The 18,254-nt window shown below is 40.2% G+C and overlaps 1 protein-coding gene across 5 annotated transcripts in view; it reads left to right on the top strand.

The window, feature by feature from the left end:
• The window catches only part of Scn2a (sodium voltage-gated channel alpha subunit 2), a 116,491-nt gene that overhangs the window by 24,802 nt on the left and 73,435 nt on the right, over nt 1–18,254 (top strand). For 3 of the 5 annotated variants that reach the window (XM_075985007.1, XM_075985010.1, XM_075985009.1), the window contains exons 2-3: nt 12,004–12,321; nt 13,213–13,331. In XM_075985007.1, the coding sequence (XP_075841122.1) occupies nt 12,055–12,321; nt 13,213–13,331 (386 nt within the window). In that variant the 5' untranslated portion in view covers nt 12,004–12,054. Of the gene's footprint in view, nt 1–10,198; nt 10,335–12,003; nt 12,322–13,212; nt 13,332–18,254 lie in introns of those variants that run through there. The other 2 variants (XM_075985008.1, XM_075985011.1) reach the window with 2 other exon arrangements.

Genomic DNA, 18,254 nt, shown 5'->3' with positions numbered 1-18,254 from the left:
TGGGAATCACATAAATCTAACAAGGGGTTGCTGCAGCTCTGAACCAACGTAAAAGTGCAGTTCAAAAAATGAGTCACATTATGAATTCCAATCGTGCTTTTAAAATTAATGTATATAGAATTGCTTCCAAAATATTTAAGTATGGAATGCAGGAGATGACTTTTGTTTTAGGCGCCCTTCCTCTACTCACTGCTATGGGAATAAACAGGAAATTTAATAATAATAATAAAAGAAAAAAATGAATTCTCAAATGCTTTGCTCTTCAAGAGAATGTTCTTCTAATAATCTGGATTGTTTCCAGTAGCAGCCCTATGGAGCTAGCCAAGACCAAAGATACTTCTTAACCTGGAAAAAAAGCAGAAAAAAAATGCAACCAGGCCAAGACTGATGGTCTGTGCCTGTCATTCTAGTCTTTAAAGAGATGAGGCAGGAGGATCACAATCTGTTTTAGGCCAACTTACACTACATAGTTGAATTCCAGGCCAGCTTGTGCTGTAGAGAATCAAAGGAAGGTGCATGCAAAAGTACCTGCCAATATATGGAATAGATAAGACATTCCCGACATGGTCAACATCTGTTCACTCCAAAGAGCAAGCAAACACTGTGTGTCAGTACCTGTTTTGGAGCGAGAGTCTTTGCTGTTGCTATCATCTATTCTGAAAGCTGCATCATGGTTAAAAATAGCATCCCTTCTCCCCTCGAAGATGTTGACAGTGTTAAAGAAAGGCAACACTTTGTCTGTGTTTCCAATGTGCAGCTATTTCTGTGCTAAATTTGGCTACTGTGCTCCCCATATCTGTAAGGCTGGTCCTGGACACTGGCCCAGACAGCCATGCAGGTTTGGATTTTTTTTTTCCCCTCTAGTCCTGGGCAAGGCTGTCCTGCATCAGCATCTCCTATGCTTGCTTAAGTTGAAGCCAAGGCAGCTGAATACCAGGGATCTTTCTTTTATCCGTTGTTTGATTGCTGGTTCTCAGGGCCTGGCTTGGGCTCTGATCTTGACATTTATGTCACAGGTGTCACTGGCGCAAGTGCTGTGACTCCAGATGGCAGGCCTTCCCGAGGTTGGCAGCGTCTGCTATTGTCACGGCTACCTGTTCTACTTTCTGCTTCCTGCTCGTGTCCCATTGCCTGTGTTGCCATTCCATGTGTTCAGTGCCATTTGCCTTCCTTCGGGCCTTTCCAAAATGAACATGAATACCTTCCAAAAGTCCACTCTGCCTGGATCTCTCTCTTCTGGAAAGATTCACAACAAGGCTGCCTTCCTCCCCTTCTTCCTTAAGCCACAGCTCTTCAGCAAGAACCTCCCTGACCACCCTGCTTAAAATTGCAATCTGCCTGCTCCCTCTTCCCTGTAGGATTACTCTCATGTCCTACATTATTTTTTTTCTAAAGCAGTTACCATCAACTGCTGGGTTCTATATTTAATTTACAGAGACATTACATATACCTCGTATAAGCCCACAAGGGCAGGATTTTGAGTGCTTACTCAATATTCTGTGTTGAGACAAAGTAGTCGGGAGAATGATGCTCCTCTATAGATGCTTAAAATTTTGCTGCTTGGCTCACACATCCCCAACAACAACAAATAAAATATGAAAGTACAATAATATGTAAACTGCTGAATTATTAACTGGATTATTAATATTGAGAATATATAAAATGATCGCTTTACATTTAATTTTATTCATATGTTCAGCATAATGTCACATGCATAAGACCTTGAAAAGCACAGGAGTAAATGAATATTCATAGCATTCAGTATTTTATGTGCATCGTCGAGCTCTTTTAACCCCGGAAATGACCTAAGCACTTTCATCAAAGAACCACAGCCAGGAAGCAGCAGAAGAAGGAAGCGAACAGTTGCATCTGCAGTGAAGTTGTTGTCTTTGTCCAGAGGCGTGGTTCTACCCAAGAGCAGAAAGCAAACCCAGATCTTGTGGATGGAAGATGCTACATAGGCACAGCTGGAAACAGAATGGCAAAAGCACACATGACTCTCCCACAGACAAAAGCAGCAACTGCAAAAGGAGGCATGCCCAAGTTTGGAGAGCCATAGCACTCTGAATTAAAAGGCTGCACTTCCAAAATCGTTAATCATTAATTTTTGACATATTCATTGAAAGTACATGTTTATATATTAGTCAACAGTGTAAAGAATATATTTTACTCCAGATGCTGGAGAGGATATCAGAGGATCTCATGGCATTGCTCTTGAATGCTTTTCACAATATAGTCCAAAACACTCATCATTCATTTCATTTTAAGATGCATTCTTCTGTCATATATTACACCTCAGCCACAGTTTCCCCTCTCTCCTCTCCTCCCAGGCCCTCCCCACCACCTCTCCTCTACCCTAGATCCACTCCTCCTCCAAAGGCAGGCTTCCCAGAGATATCAACTAAGCTGCATAACATATTGCAGTAAGACTAAGCACATCCCCTCATATTAAGGCTGGATGAGGCAACCTGGTAGGAGGGAAAGGGTCCCAAAATCAGTCAAAAGAGTCAGAGACAGTCCCTGATTCCACTGTTAGGTGTCACACAAGAACATCAGGCTGCACAACCATAACATATATACAGAGGACCTAGCTCAGACCCCTGCAGGCTCCCTGGTTTTCAGCCTCTGTGAGCCCCTATGAGCCCTGATTAGTTATTTAGTGAGTGATGTTTACTGATGAAATAATCCCTTACTTTGTCTTCTCCTCTGACATATTTAGATCTAGGTACACACATGCGAATTTGAATTCATTGTTACTTCTGCACCGTGTGTTTATGAAGACCTCACAGGGTGCAGGAATCACTAGAGACTAGAGTGTCCCCACCAAGCCTGCACTTGTCATCTGCTCTGGAGGAGGGAGTGGGCATGTGGGACTCTCCACTGATGAGGAGGATGACATGTTCTGGGGTCACCTCCAGAATTTGACTGAGGTCTTACCCAGACTTTATATAAATGATCTTAATAACTATAAAATTGTATTTTGACTTTTTATTTAATATGAGACAAATTGCTGATAAATTATAGACTCTAGAAGTAAAAAAACAAAACAATTGTAAAGATATATATATATATTCTGGATAAGTACATACATATAGCCAAATGTCCTGATAATAGTATCTGCTTTGTTTCAAGCAATGGGGAATTGCTAAATATTTTTAACCATTCATTTTATTTTGTTCAAGTCTTAGTATTTATCCATTATTACCCATATTTCTTTTTTCTTTTACTGAAAATAGATATTTTTTCATACAATATATTCTGATGACAGTTTCTCCTTCCCATACTCCTCCCAGTCCTTCTTCACCTACCCTCCCATCCAGATCTGTACGCTTTCTGTCTATTGTTAGAAAACAAACAAGATTCTATGAGATGAAATAAAATAAATACAAAACAAACACATCAAAAAACGACAACCAAACAAGAAAAAGAGCCAAAGAAATAGAACATAGATGCAGAGTTACACAAGTTCAAACACACAGGAATTCCATAAAAATTCAAAATAATTAGTCTGTTGCATATGTAGAGTATCACAGAGCCTGTGCCTGAGAAGCTATCCATTACATATCTATATACTTTGTTCTATCTATATATTTGGTTCCTGTTAGAGACTAGAGATGGTTCTAAGAGTAGGTGACATAGAACAAAAGAACTTTTACAGTTGCCTCATTTTGACACCATGTTGCTCCACCCAGTGCAGGACCATGATGGTCCTTTCTATTTCTTCTTGTGATCTCCCACCTCTCTGTAAGTTAATGGTTTTCTTCTAGGAAGCTGTATTTGTGCCACTTTTTGGAGAACTGCCTTTGGATTATTTGACTTTCTGTTCTCACTTAATAAGAATGCAGAAAGTGCCTGGGAGTTTCTATTTCATACATAGTTATCAGATGACTAACTACTACAGTTTCATGAAGAGTCAGGGCAGGATTTGGAAGTCAAATGTTTGGTTGGCTTCCTCTTCATCCAGATCTGCAACTCCATGAAAGACCTTACTGTCTCATCCTCTAGAGACTACCTTCAGTATCTGCTTAACCCAGTTCAGTATTTGCTTCTGGAGCGACTGACCTAAGATGTGAACTTGGCATTAGAATTGAGAGAGACAAGAATTATAAGTAATTCACCCATATAATAGTAACAGATGAAACAATAGAGGGAAATAGGGGAGAAGATGCTGTCATGGCGTACATTTGAATGCGTACAGATGGTTTGCAATTTTATGCAGTATGGTTGGAGAAGGAATCATCATTGAGGAAAAAATTAGCAAAGATTATGACATAGGAGGGGAATGAGTCAAGCAAACGACTAGCACTGTGTGTGTGCATGCACACGCACTCATGCGTGCCACTTCAGGCAAAGAGAAAACCAGTTTATGCATATAAGCTGAAGTTGTGTCTTCAGTACTTGAGAACAGTGACCATGGAGGACAGCAGAGGGAACTGAATAAAGATTGTAGAAGGTGATAGTGGTGATAGACAGAGCTTAGCAATTAGCATGCTTTGATTTTTCCTTGAAAAAAAAAATGGATTTCATTTTAGAAATTTTAGTAATATAATGCCTTGGTTTGTCTCGCATTTTAAAATAAGCTGGCTTCTATACTGAAAAAGTAAAAAATAAATCAGGGACAGCAGTTGGTTGAGAGTTTTATCAAGCTGGATTTGCAGGGGATCTTACTGACCTCCGTGTTTCAATCTACACCCCTGTCCCAGGTATCCCAAACTGGTTAGGATTCTTGTTCTCATCTCCTCGCAATAGCTATTGCCACACTCCAAGGAGAATACTAAGCTGCTGATGGGAAGAAATTCATGTTCTACTGCCGCTAACTTTGTTGGAATTTGGGAGACACAAATGCAGGCCAAGGTGCCATCAAGAGCACACTCCAGCCTGCCAATGCGAGGGCAAGCAAGAGACAGGGCTTTGTATCACAACCAACCCAAGTGTGCTCAGATATAAAGGCAGCAGCCCACTGGAGGGGAAAGTCTACCTCAACAGCTGTGAGAGCAGGGGGCTCACAGAAAGAGTAAATTGAATTCCCTGAGAGACAGAAGAGGCACAATCCCATTTTGAACCAAAGGAGACTGCAGACCAGTGCTTGCCCTGTATCTTCCTGCTTTAAATCAGAAGAGTGGTCACATGTTTGTGTGTGTGTGTGTGTGTGTGTGTGTGTGGTCATGCTTGTGTGTGCTTGCACACATGCACAGGTGCACACAGAAGCATGTGTTTATAGTTAGTGTTTTATATGCATGTGTGTACATATGAGGGGGTTGCAGTCACCTCTGTGTGCATTTGTGGACGTCAGGGACTTTCTTAGTTAGGGTTTCTACTGCTTTGAAGATACACCATGACCATAGCAGTCCCTAAGGAAAGCATATACTTGTGGGGTTCATTTACTATTTCAGAGATTCAGTCCATTGTCATCATGGCAGAGAGCATGGCTGCATGCAGTCAGGGGTGTTGCTAGAGAGGAGTAGCTAAGCCAGCTGAGACACTAGACGGTATCCTGAGCATGGGAAACCACAAAAACTGCCCACACGGTGACTCACTTCCTCCAACAAGGTCTGACCCACTCCAAAAAAGCCACACCTTCTAAAAGTGTCACTCCTTATGAGATTATGGGGGCCAATTCCATTCCAGCTACCAGAGGGACCAACTCTGGGCATCTTCTTCTATTGCATTCTGTCTTATTTTGAAGGGCAGGGTCTCTCACTGAACATGGATTGTGGAAATTTTGCTGGATTGCCTTGCCAACAAATTTGCTAAACACACGTATCTCAGCTTCTCAATGCTTGATTTCAGAAAGCATCACCATGCCCCAATTTTATGTGGGTTCTGGGAATCTGAATTCAACACTTATCACTGATGCATCTTTCCAGTCCTGAATATTTCCCTTGATAATTTACTTTTTCAGAAAAATTGCACGTATAATGATTCTATTTCAATCGACATATCTCACTGAGTTCATCGTGGTACAATTTATAAGGATTCTGTAAATCAAAAAAAATGTAAAGACATAACAATCATAAAAATGAATGTTTGTCTTTAATAAAAAATATTCAGTGCATATAAATATGAAGTCAATGAACTGAAAATGAATTTGTTCCATATCAGAATGCGTCTAGTAACGAAAAAGAAAAACTGACAGTTTTCAACATGTACATCCTGCACTCTGGTTTTTCATGGTGCATTGTGCTCCCTTCCTAATCTACCACAGAAAACATGGAAGTCTGGTTGTCCAGAACTTTCTCCCCCTTGGGGAAATTGTTCCTTACAGAAATGGGCTGGATTCAGGCTGAATAAAGAGAAAGGAAGCACAAAAGCACAGCAGGAGTCCACTGAAAAGCACAGGACAGACTCCAACGCCAGGACTAGCAGCGCTGAGAAACCTGGAGGGAACAAAACTTCAAATAAGATTTAACAAGTGTTATCTGAATTTTTGCATATATTGAAGAAAACAAAGTCACTATTTAAAAACAGGACTTAAAGGGCACTGCTAGAAACCCGTATTTCTCAGATTTTTCCCAACCTTCTTCACACTGGGGTGCCAAAATCTCTAGGATCTTAAGTTACCCAGAGCTATTCATTATAAATTACTACATGATTACATCCTTATCTACAGTAAATAATAATAGTCATTTTCTTGCTGTGTTTATCTTTACAGTACTTATTACATCATATAAATGTCAATTCTTTATGCAGAGGAATTAGTTATGCAATAGCTACTACGTAGCCTTGAGTTTATAATTGTCCCTTTATGGAAGTATAAATGTATCATTTATGTTCATATCATTACGTATAATAAAATGGCTTAATTTGCATTTTTATTTCATCAATGTTCCTTTGTACATGTGTATGTTTATACACATATAGGTTCGTGTGTCTATATATGCATGGTATATGCAGATACATGTGCACACGGGTGTGGAGAACAGAGGTTGAGCCCCACGTGCCAGTCCCCTTGTTTTCTCTGTGAGATATGATCTTCCTCTGACATGGAGCTTGCCTACTAAGATGAGCTGGCTATCCAGGAAGCCCCAGGAATTTTCCTCTTTCCATCTTCCTAGCAAGCAGATTACAAGAAAGCAGGACTATACCTAGACTATCTCACTAACTTTTTATGCCCTTCATTTTTATGATTTGGAAAACCAAAGAAAATAAATCATTGACAGAGAAATAATAGAGCAATGACAATAGAATTTAGAAATACAATTTCTAGTTCTTTCTTTTTCCAAATTCTTTATGTAATATTGCTGTCTCTCCAGTTTTTTTGAGTCTTCCAAAAATAAAACCTCACCTAAAAAGTTAGTACAAAATATTCTGCATGAAGAGTGACACAAATGAGTATAATTGAAGTCCTCGGATAACGAACTGTGTGTATATTCTGATACCGATGTTATTTACCAGATTTCCAGGCATTGAAATTTGACTACTAGTATATTACTAAAGTACATATTTGTGTTAATATATCCTACTACACTAATCACAATTCTGTTTTTTAAGATTTTTTTCATTTTTGTTTGTGTGTATGTGTGTGTGTGCATGTGTATGAGAGAGAGAGAGAGAGACAGAGACAGAGAGAGAGAGGGAGAGAGAGAGAGCTGGAATTATGAGAATTGTGAACCACGAACATAGACATTGGGAACCAAACTCAGGTCCTTTGGAAGAGCAGCAAGTGCTCTTAACCACAGAGCTGTCTCTTCAGATCTCTCCCCACCCCATGCTGGTTTGGGGTACTTCCATTTCACCAATATGACCTTACGGTTCACATGCCTTAGGGGAGGATTTTCTGTTCCAAAGCAAGTAGCTCAGGAAAGGCCTGTTCATTGGAAAGATTGCTCTGTACAAACTGGCCCTTTAAGACCTATCTAGAACTGGGGCCAGTGAGAGACAATAACAGCTTTTTGGTTTTTGTTGTTTGGGGTGTGTGTGTGTGTGTGTGTGTGTGTGTTGCATTGTTGTTTTTCCTATTACACTTGAGTTTGGGAAGTTGGCAATCTGGACTTTGTGTAGGACTAAGAGTCTCTATAAAGTACCTCTCACTATAAGAGCCGAAACATACAGTGTAACTCTGTGCTGATGACATCACTTGAGGTCCTCCTGACTCCCCCTATACTTAATGTTAGCCTTGGACAATAAACTGCAAACCAACAAATCCTTACTTTTTTCCAAAACTTTTCTTTTTGCTGTAACCTATTTGAGTCATTTTATCTTACAACCAGAAGATATATGCTCCAGTGAGTAAAATACTTTTTCTGGCTAACTTTCCCCCTTCTTCATTTCCAACAAGTACTATCTCTGCTGAAAACAAGACAAGAAAAAAATGTGCAAATATGTAGCATTAGTAGATTAACTTGTATTGTTCACTTTTCATGGAAGTTACAAAATGCCCGATTTAAGAAGGTGCCCAATCCATCATGGTGGGAAGGGCACAGAGACAGGAGGTGGCAGGAGCATGTGGCAGCTGGGGACATTGTGTCTGTAGTTTAAAAAGCAGAAAATTCTGGTAGTCCATTGGCTCTCTCCTTTTTTTTTTCCTGTGCTATTCAATCTAGGACTCCAAACCCTGTCACGGGGCCTCCCCTCTTCAGTGTGACTTTTGGTTGGTTTAAACCTCCCTGAAAACACACTCCATAAACATGGCCAGAGGTGTATCTCCTAGGTGATTCCAAAACCAGGCAGGTAGACAAGAAAGACAAACTTGCATTACTGCCCAGTGTGTGGTTTCCTGTTCCCTTTAGGCTGAAGCTGTGTGAGTGTTTCTTTTCATGACTGTGGAAAGGTTACAGGTTTTGGTGTCAGACTTGGGGCTTGAGTTGTGTTTACATGACTTCAGGAGACTTCCTGATCTCAGTGTTCCTCTCTCTTTTCAAATACTAGTTTGGAAAGCATGAGTTCATAGAGTTATGGGGTCATGCGTGCAGGCATCTTAGCCCAGTGACTGGCACATAGGAAATCCTCCATCTTATTATGTTATTAGTTGACAGAGCGCCAGCTAGGGTCTCAGTCTCCAGTCAGAACTACTTTTTTTTTCTGGTAGCTCTTCTTTTCTGTATATATTTTTCCTTTTGGGTTTGTGTACCTTGATGTTCTCAACCCATGGGTCACAAGCCCTCTGAAGGTTGTATATCAGATATCCTACATATCAGATTCTATATTATGATGCATAACAGTAGCAAAATTACAGTAGCAATGAAATAATTTTATGGTCGGGGCTCATGACAGAATGAAGAACAGCATTAAGGCATCACAGCATTAGGACAGATGAGAACCACGGGTACGGAGTGTGTATTTCAATGTGTGCGCATGTTTGTGAAAAACGTACACGGAGGGAGGCGTGTGTGTCAAGGCCAGCGATTGTGCTAGGTATCTCCCTTGACTGTTCTCCTTTGTGTTTATTGACCAGCGTCTTTCAGTTGAACCTGGAGGAAGCTGCTTTGGCTAGTCTATCTAGCTCAGCTTGGAGATTCACTGTCTCTGCTTTGGTAGCCCTGGGACTGCAGGCGGGCTATAACATCTGCCTGCATTTTTATGTAGGTGCTGTGGATACAAACTGAGGCTCTCATTTTGGTGCAGCAAGTGCTTTCTCCCCACAGAACCATCTCTCCAAATCCCCTCTGGTTCCTCTTCAGTGACCTAGTCAGAGGGGAAAAAAAAATCCTTGTGCATTATTATACATTTCTTACTGGAGAACATTTGCTTACACAGCACAAGGGTTGCCTCTTCATTATATCTGCAAACAATCTGTTGGAGCCCAGATATTCTGGAACGGAGAGTAATGTTAAATCTGACTGTGTATAATGTGTCCATTAATATGATTTCATTAATAGAATCAGCAACCAACTACTGAGATTGGAATCTTTTTAACCCTTGGCTATTGGCTTCTTTATCCTTTTGCATTATTTATTTTTGATGAAATGACGTTCTGGCTTAGAAAATAAAAGGAACGCACGGAAGCGTTGCGGTTCAGCTAGGTAACTCCGCCACCTGTCGCGAAGCTTTAGGTCTCCTGCAGTTTACAGACCCTCCGGGCTCCACCCCTGAACTCTGCGGGCTGCCTTCTGCCTCCGCGGTGTTTTTCTGAGAAGGTGTTTTTCTTCACAGCTCCCAGCCCTCTAGTGGCAGTTACAAAAATGTCACTTTGTAGTCCCCAGACAGGAAATGCCCGTTCTTACTTCAGTTACCAGAATCCTCTTGCAGGAAGTTAGGTGTGGTCTTTAAAGGAGAATTTGAAAAAAAAAAATTCTTTTTCTTTCTTAATTTTTTTTTTAAAGCATGATGGAATTTTAGCTGCAGGCGCCTTGGTTCCAGCTTCCCAAACTCTGAGTATAAAAGCTTCTGCAGGGGTAATGTGTTCCTGTTCTTACTATGCTTGTTCTCTGTGAGGTTTCTCTACCTTTGCAGTAGAATCCTTGGGGAAATCTATAGGGGAACCCTTTGCATTTTGAAACTGCTGGCTGCATGTTTTAGCATGTCTGTCCCCCTAGGCAGGGGTACAGCAGTGCACCCCTTGAATGTGGAAGGACCATCTTGATGCCTGTGCCTACGGCTAGGCAGGAGAACCTCTGGGATGAGTGAAGGAAGATGAGGGATGGTTTGGAGACCCTGTGATGCTGATAGGGCAGACTGACACCCGGCACCGGAAAGGTTCTGGTTAACTTCATAAAATTATATTTATGTACATTTCTTAACGGAAAACGATTCAGCAGCTTGTGTTGTTCGGATTTTTCTTGTGTTTTCCTAGGTGGAGACTGCAGAAATGATTTGGCAACTTGTGTTACTCCTAGAAGAGGCATTTCACATATGACACTGGCAACTCATTTCTGTAGTGTGGAGGTTAAAATGGATTTTTTTTTTTTAGAAAAAATAAATAAAGTGACTTTTGAAGAAATGGCATTCTAGGGTCAAAAATGTTGCTGTATTCTTTAAATAGCACAGAAAATCCTGTAACTGGCTGAGATCACATTTGCAACCACATCTGCCAAGTTATCTACTTTAATAAACAAGATGTGATTTGAGCATCAGTTAAAGCCCATTTACATCATCAGGAAAGCCCATGCCATAGGGGCTATGCTTAAAAGAGAAACTGTGTTAGGCTATTTTATTTTTCAAGTCCAAATTCTGAAATGGATATTTGAACTACTCTGCTAGATTTTTGTGAAATGGGACTTCCTTGAAAACCTGGTATCCCCCTGTGGTGTTTCTTTGCGGACTGCGAACTCGTTCGTTTAAGAAGCAATTACACTAGTTGGCAACAGTTTGTTAAGCTAGGAGGCCCAAGCTCCAGACCTCTGATGGGAGTGACATCCTGCCTGTGTTGGCAGGTGCCTGGTCCCTTCCTGTGCAGTTTGCCAGCAGGTCCAAGCACAGCCGGGCATCTCCTGCTCCTCCTCACCCCACTCCCCTCCCCTCTTTCTCTACCTGTTTCCACAGGCAGGTCTTGCAGGATTTCTCAGGTGACACAGTTTTGAATGAACACTTAAAGGCGATAAATTGGGTCAAAAGAAAACTAAAAAAAAAAAGAAAGAAAGAAAGAAAATGGAGAAAAAGAGTGGGGGGGGGGGAGATTACCACACAGCCCTGCTTCTATGATTTTGTGTGATTATTTTTTTTTTGCTCTTGTTTTGAAACTGACATATTTCCAGAAAGAACGCAAGAGAGGGAAATGGCTCCCCCAAAAAATATTCACACAAGTGAAACAGCAAGCATGCACCAGTATCTTCCATTTGCAAGCTCTGAGCAGGGTGTTTTCCCCCAAGTAGCACAATCATTTCAAACATTTCAGGAGTGGGAGAACGGATTACCTCATACACACCTACTGGATGCGAGCGAAAGATCCCCATGCAGGCAGAGGAATGCATGCACGGGAGAGAGAGCTCATGATGCTAGATGCAGCTGCCTTTGCGAAGTTCCCTAGCCGTTTGCTTTACGTACGTTTTATGCTCGGTGTCCTGTGATTGTCGCCCTCACCTTCTTTCTTAATGGTCATTGCTTTTTCCCCTCCTGTCTCTGTAGCACTTTCTTATGCGAGGAGCTAAGCAGTGATTAAAGAAGCAGGATGAGAAGATGGCACAATCAGTGCTGGTACCGCCAGGACCTGACAGCTTCCGCTTCTTTACCAGGGAATCCCTTGCTGCTATTGAACAACGCATTGCAGAAGAGAAAGCCAAGAGACCCAAACAGGAACGCAAGGACGAAGATGACGAAAATGGCCCAAAGCCAAACAGTGACTTGGAAGCAGGAAAATCCCTTCCTTTTATTTATGGAGACATTCCTCCAGAGATGGTGTCAGAGCCCCTGGAGGACCTGGACCCCTACTATATCAATAAGAAAGTGAGTGTGTAGTCCAGTTGCTTTTATTTTCATGATTTCCTTAAGATGGTGAAGAAGGAACCTCCTTCCGTCTCTTTAAAGTATCTCTAGGATGCTGGGTGTGCCTGATCCAGCAATGGAAGAATTAGTTATCATAAGTGTTTGTGAAAGCACTTGTTTGAGCCTGCCTTCTTGGGACAGGCGGATACTGAAGAGGGATCCTGCAAGAGGGCATGTGAGGAAGACAAAGAAGTTTATTTTTATTAATAAATAAATATTGTTTATTTTTATAATACTAATTACACCATAAGTTGAGTGCAGATTCACCCTGGTTCTACTGCGGTATGATGAGGTGAAAAGTGGAAATTGGGAGCATATGATTTTTATACTTCTAAGGGCAGGATCTAAGATACCCCTCTACCCAGAACTTGACAAAAGGCTTACGTCCTTAGCAGGCTTAATTATGCCTCCATACCACAGATTGTTACTGTCCTGTGGCTCCTCTCAGAAGAAATAATACTAGAGCACATGCAAATGCCCCCCCAAAAGCCTAACAAAGAGCACATTTGGAAAACCCCAAGGTCTTCATGAGAAAATTCCCTAAATGAGGAAGTGACTGAATCAGCCTCATTGTTATGTTTTGTGAGAACTATAGACATAGTTGAAAATACGAGTGAATGCTTGTCAAAGGTGCCAAGAATTCCTGTGGCGCTAATCACAAAATCATCTTTGTATTCCTTACCTCCCAACGTCCCTTACCAAGTTTGGAATATTTTGCCATGCCGAAAAACGCAATGCCATGTGTTGGTAACTGTTACAACATGTGGTGTTTTAGAGGGGTCTCTTACTCTCTTACAGTGGCCATGATGTGTTTGGTAAATCATGTTCCGCCTGTTGTGTTTTCTTTTTCAGACCTTTATAGTATTGAATAAAGGGAAAGCAATCTCTCGGTTCAGTGCCACCTCTGCCCTGTACATCCTAACTCCCTTCAACCCCATTAGAAAATTAGCTATTAAGATTTTGGTACATTCATATCCTTTTAGTAGTATGGTCATATAAATGGTACATTTTTTTCTTTGACTTAATTATAAAATTGAGCCTTTTCAACATATGTGTGACTGTCAGTGTTTCTCTCTCTCTTTCCTCTTCTTTCAGCAGTAAGCCTGTGGCAAGGGGGACAGCGGGAAAGCAAAGCTCTTATCTACCTTCTGAGTAGCTCTCTCCTCTCTGATTTGATGCTTCTTTCTTTTCTCTTCTGTTTCCTTTCCAATCCCTTGCTACCTCCACAACTTCATTCATTTTAACTAGACTGCCAGGATAGCCTTTCATGCCTCCAAAGTGTTATATTTGAGCAGTTTCTATGCAATACTTTTCCTCGGTAATTTATTGTTGAAAACACACAGGGACACAGAATCTGTGCTGTGTATTCTGTGTCTTTTTGGTCACAGTTGTACAAATTTCTCTTGTTATGTTAGCGCTTGTAAACTTTGAGTTCTTGAGTATTTATAAGTGAGTTAACACGCGCATGCGCACACACACACACATGACTTAATGTTCCTCTAGGTATGCTCCCCAAAGGCATTTGTACTGACTTTCTCCCCAATTCTGGATGGAAGAGAAAATCAATTTTGTCTTCCCCTGATGGAAGAAGTGTTAACCCTTATATAAAAGAAGGAGGCAGCATTCTGTTTCGAAACGTAAGGAGATCATATCTTCTGTATAACATTTCATAAAAGTTATTATCCTCACTTTATGAAAGTCCTTGAAAGTTAAGAATCCCAGGAGACAGCCCCAGCCAAGACATCCCCTAGTACAGGGCACAGGCAGTTTCAGAAGTTTTAGGAGAGAATCTGGCTGTCGGGACATGGCTTCTACTAGGATCTCTCTGGAGATTCAGATGATACATGGCTTTGCCTTTTATCATAAGGAACACAGCTGCAAAACGGGTAAGCAGGCTTATATGTATTAATATGGCTAAATGGAACTCATATTTTAATTTTTAGATTTGTTTGTGTTTGTTTATTTGTGGGAGAGAGATTTGCACATATAAGAAGGTATAGATGTAGAGGTAAGATGAATAGGGGGAGCAACTTCTCTCCTTCCGCCTTGTGGATGCTGGGAATGAAAGTGAGGTCATCAGGTTTGATGGCGAGCTCTTTAACCCACTGAACCATCTGGTCATCTTCAAGATGAACTTTTGGGGCACCCAGGGTCTTTTAAGTGATGCTGAGGCATAGATTTTTTTCCCCTTCTAGGGAATTAAATAAGTTTACTCCCAATTTCATGAATTAAGATGTTATATTTCAAATGTACCATCTTGAAGTAGAGATCCATGAAGAAAAGAGGCAAGAGGGCTCATAGTAAATGCAGACAAAGTCTTCTATCTTTTGGTGATACTGTAAGAACTGGACAGAGATCCCACCAAACACGATGTATGCAACACTGACCATCTCTAGCTGGTTTTTAGAATGCTGTGTGCTTCACGCCACACACAAGCTCAAGCCTTGATCCTGTGGTTCTCATAGTACTGCCTTTCCTGTGTTAAAATGCTTGGGTGTGGCCACAGGACAGTAGTTGACAATGGGCGAGGGAATCAGAGAGCCACCAAATTTACACGTATATTGCAGAAGGGCTGACAGTTTCCAGGGCAACTGAACGCTGGCAATAATGTAGTAAAAGAAACTAAAGATGGCACCAAGTGCTTAGTTTGGACCAGAGAGAAAACTGGAGTTCCTATGGACTGATTCTGGAGCAGCTCTGAGGACAACAACCTGTAGACAATCAACTGCTTGCTTTTCAGCACCGTATTTGTGACACCTGTTAGATATTAGGGCAGGGACTGAGGATTTAGGTACATATGCGAGTCTAAAATCCAGAAAGGATGGGGCTAGAGATGGTACTGTGTGGATGTTATGTATGGTCATTACACCCGATTAAACCACCAAAATCCTGAGACCCTCCACAACTAACACTGAACTGTCCGTCTTTCACAAAGGGGAGGAGAAGGAAAACTATCCTGTTAGCGATCAGAAACCAGGACTCCAATCCTACCTGAGATGCATTTACTTAGCATACTTGTTAGCATTTTATCTCAGTTTCTCCATTGGTAAAACTGCAGCCATAGTATGTAAATCATGACAATAAATTCATTGTTGGCTGGTGGAACAAACCTGTAACCCACATGCTCAGACAGATGCAGATGGCTCACAAGTTCGAGGCTATCCTCAGCTACAATGTGAGTCTGGGGCCAACCTGAGCTACATGAGAGCCTGTTACAATAAGAACAAACAGATTATGTGACAAGGACCTAGTACCAGCATCCATGACAAGCATGTAGGAAGTTCTTGAGGAAGAGTACTTAGGACAGCTGCTGGTGGTGGCAGCTGCAAATCTAGCTGCCATGCGACAATCACAAAAGAAAATCTTCCCATCACCTAAGTCTTTCTGAACGAATCCTGCATGTATCATCACTCTGTTCCAGCTTGTACTTGGAAAGAAAAGGTTCTTAGTCCTGCTTGGCATTTGACGCTTGAAATGGCCAAAACGCAGGCAACCCCCCCCCCCACCCAATACCTTTCTTTTCTGATGAGAAATGCAGCCGAGCAGTTTCTAATGCTTAGTCCTTATCTGAGACATAGTTTCCTTGCTCCCTGCCTCTTTTTGTATCTCTCTCTTTCTCTCTCCGTCCCTCTCTCTTCATCTCTGTCTCTGTCACTCTGTCTCACTCTGTCTCTGTCTCTTTCTCTCTCCAAGCTCTCACTATGTAGTCCAGGCTTGACTGGAACTTTCTGTTGGTGCTCAGTCTTTCAGGTATTTCAGTCACAGGTGTGAGCCAGCAGCCCCACATTCCTGAATGTTTTCGGTCAGTCCTGGGGCTAAAGGTTAAAACAAGTTATCCATTCTCAGTCAAGTGATGTTGGATTTTTCTTTCAATGGAAGAAAACCAATTTTGGAATTCATATCTAATACATTGGAGGTATTAACAATACTCATCTCTGTATTTTTAAAAGTTCATTTCCCTGATTCCAAATATTATATTTACATGATATTTGTGTAGACTTAAAAAATGTTTTCTATATAAAACAATGATACTTCTCTGTAGAAAACAGAATGATTCAGCCTAGTTATTTCCCTTTCTTCTTCCTTTAATAGTCAAAGGTTATTGCCTGACTATCTTCTAACAAGTTACATGTTTATATATATGGATATATATTATTTATGTTTATTACATTAATCAGTAATTTTCCTGACTTAGAAATATGCTCATATATCAAAAGAGACCTAACCGACTGTTTAATCTTCACAACAAGTTAGAAACTAATAACATGAAACATTTTTCTACCCATAGATTGTGAGTTTTTTAAATTCCTCAATTTCTCTGGATATACGTAAGACTACACATTTTAGAACAGAGTAGTCTTGCCTTCCTTGAGAGCAACAGCAAGGACAAAAGTTCTCCATATTCAAAAACCCTGATGATGAGTGATAATAAAAATGGCTGGTAATTGTCTTAGCAGATAACAACTGCATCTTATGAGAAAAGTGTTGGTACAAGCACCCACATTAATAAAATAAAACTGAGCCTGCTACTTCACTCTGCTGCCAGTTCAAACTGAACCACACAACTTGTGAAGCCTGCATGGCTGGTGAAGATTGAGTCTTATCCTTGAGTCCTGGACTTAAGGCCTCGTGGTCATAGAGGTGGGCCTGCCAATGCTCCTTGTCGAAACTACACAATCACTTTCAATATACGCTTTTAAAAAAGCATTTTCTTACCACATACACATAGAAATTATTTAAAAATTGCCAACTGCTGAGTTAGTATCTATTAATAGGTCAAACTACTTTTATAAGTTTTTGGTACCAAGAAACCATTAAATCAAAAGGATTGGTTTTGTTTTTCTTCTGATAGGATATAGATTAGTCTGCTTGTATTTTATTTTTATATAGCCAAGCTGTTATGGATGTATTCTTTCAAAATAAGTTAGACTTTTGAAAACTATCTTCAGTTTATCTCTTGGCCTTTATATTTAGAAAATCATATAGGATGTCTATATTTGCTTCTGGTTTTAGCTCATAAAAATGTGCCTTGATTTCATAGTTTCATAGTTTTTCAATATGTGGTCTTGCCAATGTAATATACATATCTATACTATGTCTTTAATGTGGTTTAAATTTTGATGAATCCTTACTATTTCAGTACTCATTAAAATCCAGAAATTTGAAAATTATGATCAATTAAAAAATAATAACTGATAATGATTAATAAAGTAGTCAAATTTGAAATTTTGTGTTTGCAAATAATGCTCTGCCAGAAATATATGAGCTTGATTCTATCTCTTATTTTGAAAGGAAAATACTTGTGTTTGTTCAGTGTCTATTATGATTATTAACAAAAGTACATATTTTGCTATCAAAGTGATAACTATATGATATTTACAGTTATTTTAAATGTGTTTTAGTATCTGTAATTTATAAGATAGTAATCATTATCTCTACTGTTTATCTTGAAATTTTTTAATTTGTTACATATAATTGAATTTTCCTGTTAGGAATAGCATTTTCTAAGAATTATAAGACCATGTCTCAGTCCACTATGTGACATAATTTCATGAGGGTTTTGGTTTTCACTTTGTGTCTATTCTACATGTTCAAACATTTAACAGTAAAGGAACCTGTATCCATTGTGTATAGAGACTTTGGTATTAGACTTCTATGGTAAAATAACACAGATAGACCTAATCAGATCAATCACTGTTGTGAATATTAAACAGTGTTCATATAATATGCTCATCACATCCCATAACTTTAAAACGATTAAAAATGATTAGGATTAAGCTAGTGCAATGAAAAGCAAAAGAGCTGAAGACATTTTAGAATCCTGACCCTATGTTAATACATTATAGCATCACATAGTGATGGGATGTATAGGTTAGTGGGAAGCTGCCCAAATG

The sequence above is a fragment of the Microtus pennsylvanicus genome, chromosome 9 (genome assembly GCF_037038515.1).
Source record: "Microtus pennsylvanicus isolate mMicPen1 chromosome 9, mMicPen1.hap1, whole genome shotgun sequence".
In the NCBI taxonomy this organism is placed as follows: domain Eukaryota; kingdom Metazoa; phylum Chordata; class Mammalia; order Rodentia; family Cricetidae; genus Microtus; species Microtus pennsylvanicus.
Note: the sequence above shows the minus strand (reverse complement) of the source record. Positions and strands in the feature narration are given on the sequence as shown.